The 7,860-nt window shown below is 46.2% G+C and overlaps 1 protein-coding gene across 1 annotated transcript in view; it reads right to left on the bottom strand.

The window, feature by feature from the left end:
• Positions 1–7,860, bottom strand: part of RHCE (Rh blood group CcEe antigens) — a 37,399-nt gene that overhangs the window by 22,328 nt on the left and 7,211 nt on the right. The window contains exons 2-3 of the mRNA XM_006737015.2: positions 5,290–5,476; positions 1,507–1,657 (exon numbers count right to left, since the gene is read on the bottom strand). Of these exons, the coding sequence (XP_006737078.1) occupies positions 1,507–1,657; positions 5,290–5,476 (338 nt within the window). The remainder of the gene's footprint in view (positions 1–1,506; positions 1,658–5,289; positions 5,477–7,860) is intronic.

Here is a 7,860-nt window from a genome sequence, read left to right on the forward strand (position 1 = left end):
CTGAGATCATGATTGAGCCAAAGTCAGATGCTTAACCAACTGAGCCACCCAGGCGCCCCAAAAATAAAATCTTTAAGAAAAAAAAAAAAGAAAAAAACCAATATTGGTAGTCATCAGAGTGCTAATTGATTCAGGCAAAAAAAAAAAAAATCAGCAGTTGCTAAAGACAGTGGGTGAGGGGCGCCTGGGTGGATCAGTTGCTAAGTGTCTGCCTTTGGCTCAGGTCATGGTCCCAGGGTCCTGGGATCAAGCCCCGCATCGGGCTCCCTGCTCCACGGGAAGCCTGCGTCTCCCTCTCCCACTCCCCCTGCTTGTGTTCCCTCTCTCACTGTGTCTCTCTCTGTCAAATAAATAAATAAAATATTTTAAAAAAAAGACAGTGGGTGAAAGTTTGATAAGAAACAGGATTTTACAGAATATTATCTCCCCCACAAGATGCTTTTTGATTACAAAGGAGAAAATAGTAACTTTACAGTGGAAGAGCCTGGAAGACAAAATCGTAACAGGTGACCAGAGTTAACATCCTCAGTAATGGGACAAATTGACAGCATGTGTCTCTTGATATGATGCACTGAGAAGGGCACAACATCACTTCTGTGTAATTCCTGCCAAAAATGCATACCCTCCAACTAATCATGAGGAAACTGTAGACAAACCCACATTCTACAAAATAACTGGCTTGTAACCTCAAAACATGTCAAGTTCATGAAATATCAAGAAAAACTAAGAAACTGTTCCAGATTGAAAAAGTTTAAGGAGACATGAGAACTGAATGAAAGTGTGACCCTGGATCAAAAAGAAAGAAATATATATATATATATTGCTGTAACAGGATATTATTGGGGAAATTTGAATTAGATAATAATATTATGTCAACATTAATTTCTAAAATTTGTTAACTGAACAATGGTTATGTAAAAGAATGCCCTTGTTTATAGGGAATATACGCCGAAGTAGTTAGGGGTTAAAATAAAGTCATATAGAAAGATGAAGAGAACCAAAAATTAGTGAATAATAAGAACTTCAAATCTAAGCTTCTAGACCATTGTTCATTTTCCCTCCCAAATATCTCCAGCTCCCTTGAAGAACATGCTGGTGAACTACACTCCTTGCTGATTATCCACCTGCTTCTTGGTCTCTAAGGATTTCAGCACCTGCCTTACCATCTTTCTATCACTCCTCCAGGTCATCATCTTGATCCGTCCAACTCTTTCTGTTCCTTGATGCTTTCTCTACTAATAACTTTCCTACATTACACTTCTGCCACCCATATCCCCTGTCAAACCTTAGACCTTGTCATCACCAGTGACTACGCCAGCTCCAGTTAAAACCATTAGGTTGCTCTATTTAAACATTTAGCATAGATCACAGTTTTGGAACCCCATTTGGGTCTGTCTTTATAATTTTTAAATCCCAGGAACTCCACCAAATGGCGGCACTGTCCACCCCCCTCCACCTCCACACCCCTCCTCCCCAAAGTCCCCTGCTCACAGCATCGTGACTCACACTGAGGTACTGCCTGTCAATCATCCTCATGGTGACAAAGACTGTCACCTCCACCAGTGCCATCGCCGTCAGCTGCAACAGGTTGGCCTTCCCCAGCACGGCACCCGCTGAGATGAGCACAGACATAGCACTCATGGTGGCCAACTTAATACTGGGGGAGAGAGAGAGAGAGAGGGATGATTGAAAAGGATCCTCTCATTCGTTATTCACTCATTCAGCAAGCCTGGCGCTGTCCAAGAAATTAGGGACACAGTAGGAGAACAAGGAAACAAGATTCCACCCTCATGGGAACGGATGCTGCCCCATCTGCTGTCTCCGTGGGCTCCTTCCCCCATCAGGGTGGCATCAGGGTGAGAAATTGATGTGCACATACTCATGCCTACTGAGGCCATTCTGAATTTCTCGTAAGAATGTCATGGTGAGTTACAGAGGCTGATTGTTCCCTCAGGACCCCCTTCTAGGTCTGACAACTGAGGTTCTGCCCACGGCTTCTCTTCTGCCTGCATCTCACAAAGATGCTCAATAGAGGGCGCTCTTCACCTGCTGGCCTGCCTGCCATTCTGCAGCCCCCCCATGGTCTCCTTTGTAATGGAGACGGTTTAGAAGTAGGACAAGCCTGCTTCCAGTCCCAGCTTTTCCACTTGAGCAACTATTTAATCTCACCGGGCCTGTTTCTTGATCTGTAAAATAAGAGTGATGATAATATTTATCTTGTGGTAGTGCTGTGGGGATTAGAAGGAATATCTGTGTCTGTGTGTCTAGCACAATGATTGGCACAAAGAACTAACTCAGGAGTAGAAGCCTGCATTATTAGCACTACTACTGATTCCTTCCGTCCCTTGAGAAATGAGCTAGCTCAGGATAGGCATTCAGGAGGAGAAAACAATTTGTTTTCAAGGCACTTATGATCCAGCTGGGAAGACGGGGCTGACATCGTGAGTCTGTCTACTAAGACTATCCATGATATTACATGGCTAGAGGGGTTCACTGGAGGGAGAGAGCAGTGTGGACTGGACTCTCAGGGAGGGCTTCCTGGAGGAGGTGGCAATGAGCAGAATAATCCATGATGGTTAAACCAACTCACTCACCCTCTCCAGGCACCTTGCTCTGAGACCACCTCCCTTCCCTGATGCTACAGCCACAACTACAAAATAACAATAATTTATTAAGCATTATGTATAATAGGCTTACAACGATTACATCACCTCATTTAAATTTTAATCTTCTCAGCGGCCCTCTAGAAATGTGGCTAGGGTACTGTTCGTTCAGTACCTCTAACGTTACAGAAAAGGACACTGAGACTAGCAGAGGTGACACTTTTGGCCATAAAGTTAATGACAAATGTGAGGTTCAAACCCAGTTGGCCTGGATCTAAAGCCTGTGCTCTGAAGTCTGGACACAGCCTCCCTGGCATTTGCTGCCAACGTAGTACCTTGCTTAAGGCTCAAGGACTTCAGAGGGCCCATCAGAAGAGGGCCAAGGGCCTGGGGAGGGAGTCTCACAGGGATCGGGAATTATTTAGAATAGGAGTTACTCAAAGTTAGGCCATGTTATGTCTTTTTGGTGAGTGTTCACTTAATTGGCAAGGGCCTAATTCAAGGGGATGTGTGCCAGTGGTGGGATGTCAGACCCTGGGGGGCCAGTTGGTGCGGGGGAGGTGTTGAGACAGTGAGGTGCAGTATTCAGGAGTGCAGTCTCCAGTCCAGCCAGCCTAGGTTGGAATCCTGGCTCAGCCCCTTCCTGGCTGTGTGACCTTGGGAAAAGTACCGAACCACTCTGTGCCTCAGGGTCCTCATCTGTAAGGTGGAGGCCAGGCCTGTGAAGCTGTCGTAAGGGTAAAGTGAGTTAATATGTGTCAAGCACAGTAAGAGGGTTGGTTATTGCTACTATCCTCCAGCGGAGCCCTCCTGAACCTCTCAAAATACAGCATTAAATATATCACAACTTTCAGGGTTGCTTTTATTTTCATTTTGGTTCCAAAAACCATTTAGTAAGTCTTTACTACAGGAGGAAAACAAAGGACAAAGCTGAGCAGGACAGGCCCCTGCCCCGAAGGGACTGGTCATCGGTGACTCAAGGCAATTCAGTGCCAAGTCAGGCTGCAGAGTGTGGGTGAGGCCAAGGGAGAAGGGAGGACCCTGTCCTGGAGGCAGGCCTGGGCACCACCCCCTGAAGCAGCCAGGCCCTTGGAAAGGTCAGGATGGAGCTCATTATTCAAATCTGTGAAGCCGGTCCCAGCAGGGGTCACAGCTGGGAGGATCCAGGCTGTCAGAGGTGGGGCAGGGGAGTTCACTCAGGCTGCACATGGCCTCTTCTTGTCTTCCTGGATTGAGTCAAGAACAAGTTGGCCTCCTTGGGCGCGGTACCTTAGATGATGATGCCTGGACACTAAGGGGCAGGAGGCTGAAGGCAAGGCAGCAGAAAAGCCAGACCAGGGCCATCACTGTCAGAATTCTTCCAAAGAGTACCCTTTGCCTCTTCCCAGTGTTTCTTGGGGGTGGGGGTGGGGGTGGGTGGGTATCAAATCCCCATGGGGATTAGCTCTAAAACTTGTTGGAAGAAAAAATGTGGAGGGTTTTTTCAGGGCCAATAGGGAAGGAACTGACTGGGCTATGGTTCATGTCATAACCACCCTGGAGGGTGTGGGGAGGGTTGCAGATAGTAAAACGCTAAAACCATTACCACCACTTAGCCCTGTGACTCTTGGCAAATGCCTTATGCTCTCTGAGCCTCTATTTCCTTGCCTGTACCCCAGTTAGACCCCTACTGGAAGGGTTAAACAAAATAATGTTTGTGTGCTGCCTGGTACCATGTCTGGCTTGTGGGGAGATGGTCAACAGCAGTGCCCAGAGATTGAGCAGGGTTTCATCAGAGGGGAGGATGGAGTGGCCTAGAGAGGTGACCGGTTCCCCAAGATGCCTAAGATGGGATTTACCATCATCTGGACAGAACAGAGATTCAGAGTGGGATAAGAGCAAAAAACAACGTACAAGGTAAATTTTACCGAGTTTCTCCTGTCAAGTGCTAATGCCTTTTTTATTTTATTTTTAATTTTTTGTCTTTTTTTTTTTTTTTCCTAAGTAGGCTCCATGCCCACCATGCGGCTTGAACTCAAGGGTTGCATGCTCTACCAACTGAGCCAGCCAGGTGCCCCATGCTAATGCCTTTTTTTAAAAAAGTGTACAGCTTGACGGATATATATATCTATCCCCTTGTGTAACCATTACCTGGGATAACACAGAGAACATTTACTGTGTCTCATAAGGTTCTTTGTGCTCCTTCCTAATCAATAACCATCACCTTCCTCTTGTAAACATTATTCTGACTTCTAGCAACATGGGTAATTTTGCTAGTTTTTAGAATTTCATATACATGCATCTAAATGGATCAAAGGTAATTTAAAGGCATGGCTATTTCTTATTCACCGACATTTGAGGACTAAGAGTACTCCTTTGTTTTCAAGAGACTGTGACATTTCTTTTTCTTTTCTGTAATCTCTATTAACTTTTCTTTGAACCCATAGTGCTTGTGTAACTTTATAAAATCATACTCAATAATAAAGAAAGAACTTGGGGAGGGCTGTAGATCTGGGCTCAGGGTTGTCAGATAAAATATAGGAATCCTGATGCATTTTGAATTTTAGATAAACAGTAAATAATTTGTTAGCGGATATCCTCAACATTTCATGGCTTCAAGGGGACATCCCAGCTCGTCTAGAACCAGCCCTCTTGGGCCCCATACCCTCAAGGACCCAAAAAATGATAACAGCTGTCGTCTGGTTACCTGGACAGTTTGATGACCACCTTCTTACGGAAGGACCATTCCAGGAAGCCATCCATCAAGACTGCCCACTGAACCCCCAGGGCCAGCAAAAAGAGGTTGAAGGCCACACTGCTCCAGCCATATCTCCGCAAAGATGAGTTGAGGAAGCCAAAGCCAAGGGCCGCCATGATGGTCACATCCTGGAGGACTGCCCAGGAGCAGATATGGAGAAGGAGCAAGAGAAGCAGACAAGATGGAAAGTTAGAAATTAGAATTTACAGAGCTTACAGAATTAGAATTTACATACATTCTGTATGAATTTATGGGATGGCAGCTGGAAGAGATCATTAAAGAGTGCTGGGGCAAGTTAGTTTGCCTCTTTGAGCCTCAGTCTTGTCATCTGAATAATGCGGACAATACATACCAGGCAGGGTTGGGGTTAGGATTCGATGAGCTACTGCTGGTGAAGCACAAAGGCAGGGCTTGGCCCCTAGTGAGTGCTCGGTAACTGTTATTATTAAACTTAATGATATGAACATGTGTAAAGCATCTGGACCAGTGCTTGGCACACAGTTGACATCCAGTAAAGGTAGTTACTGTGGCTACTGAGGAACAGATTCAACCTGATCATGTGCATGAGAAAGTAAGAGTACAGACGCCAATGACTTGGCCCAGAAAAGAGGGGCCAAAGGAGGCTCAGAGATTCTGTTGGTAAGAACCAAATTATCTTTTCAGAACGCAGATCTCTCCCTTTGTCACTTGCTGGGAGGGACCCAGTGGGCAGGCAGGAAGCACCAGGGCCATCTGAGTGACCCTCACCTTTTCCAGCCTTGGACCCTGTTCAGGGGCTGCTGCAGCAGGTGAGTGCGAGAGACTTGCCTGATGATGGCAGGGAGAGGTCCAGCAAAAGGAAAAGGGTGGACACTTTTATTTAATTCCAAGTTTGAAAAATGGGTAGCGGCTTGACAAACTTGGGTTCAAAATCAGGAATCTGGAACTTTCTAGCTGTGTGGCTTCATCTAGTTATTTAATGTCTCTGAGCTGTAGTAACAGCCTACATTTATTAAGTGCTTCTCAAGTAGCAACACTGTTGTTGCTGTTTTTTAAATAATCTCTACGCCCAACGTGGGGCTTGAACTCACCACCCTGAGATCAAGAGTCACATGCTCTCTAGAATGAGCCAGCCAGGAGCCCCAGCGACACGCTTTTAATCACATCACACAGACCAGCCCGCTTCCTTCTCCCAAACCCCCTTCAAGGTGGGTGCTCTTATCACCATTTCACAGATGTGAAAACTGAGCCACAGAGGAGTTAAGTAACTTGCCCCAGCTCTTCCAGTCAGATTTAAACCTAGATGATCTGCTCTGAAGCCTGTGCCTTCAACTACCACACTAGCTGTTCTTTGTCTTCTCATCTGTTAAATGGGAAAAATAATCACACTCTCCGTCTGGTGGCCGGAATACAATGATACAATGCACCCAATTGCTCAGAATAGGAAGACTGTTTAATCAACAAACACCAACTATTTCCCATGTATAAATGCCTGGGGAGAGAACTTGAAAGAATTTGTCCCCCCATGATATTATCTCTGGGTTTGGGAGGGTTTTACTTGTTTTTTCTCGGTGTTTAAATTTTCTACAACCAGCATGCAGACAGTAACAAAAACAAACAAAACAAGACACACACACAGACGAAAAATGGCACAGACTTCAAGTTTAGACAGTTCTGTTTGATCCCAGCTCTGTCCTTCCCTATCAGGTTAAACCATATTAAAATTGCCAACATTTGACCATTTTTGACCTATAAAAATGGCGTTTTACATGCTTCAACCTCATAGCTGTGTGGACTTGTAGGTTGCTTACTTTCCTCATCCGCTAAATAAGGGCAATTGTGCCCACCCCAGAGGGGGCCGGGAGAGCTGAAGGAGGTGAGATTTTGTTCAAGGGCTTGGCACGGCGCCTGGCGCAGGGAGGACACTCGGGAAATGGTGGTTCTCCCCCTCCTGCCACCACCATCCTCACCATCACGGTAATAAGAACCCACCTGGTCTCCCCCTCCAGCCCTGGCTCTGATAACAATGAGGAAGCACTCCTTTCCAGAACGCTCCAAAGTCTCAGAAAGCCCCTTCAAGTCACATTTAAATTCACCTTCATTGAGAAACGCACAGGATCTTGCGTGTGAGATGTGGGTGGGTATGGATGCCTCCAGAACAATCTGATCACACCAGGACGTTGGAGACCCCCGAGGGGGAGACTCCAACGAGTCTGGAACGAGTCTTTGGAGTTTGGAGACTCCAAAGGGTCTGGGAACTTGGGGAGCGGGTGAGAAATGGCATTGATTCAACTTCTTGCCCCTTCTCTGCCATGGGGCGAGAGAGGTGCAGGCAATGTTTCTGTCTCCTGCTTACATCCTCTTAGGAGTGGGGGTGACAGGGCACATTTTGTATAGGGATCACTCAAATTCCTTCAGGAGCCAGGCAGGAAACTATGTGTGTGAAAGGCACAGTGCATCTTTGGGAGTGGTAAGGCCTGTGGCCCACTGGAGACCGCACACCCAACAATCGGTATTCCGGTTCAATCTCGTATTTTTTTT

The sequence above is a fragment of the Leptonychotes weddellii genome, chromosome 4 (assembly GCF_054177405.1).
Source record: "Leptonychotes weddellii isolate Sample4059 chromosome 4, ASM5417740v2, whole genome shotgun sequence".
NCBI classification, from domain to species: domain Eukaryota; kingdom Metazoa; phylum Chordata; class Mammalia; order Carnivora; family Phocidae; genus Leptonychotes; species Leptonychotes weddellii.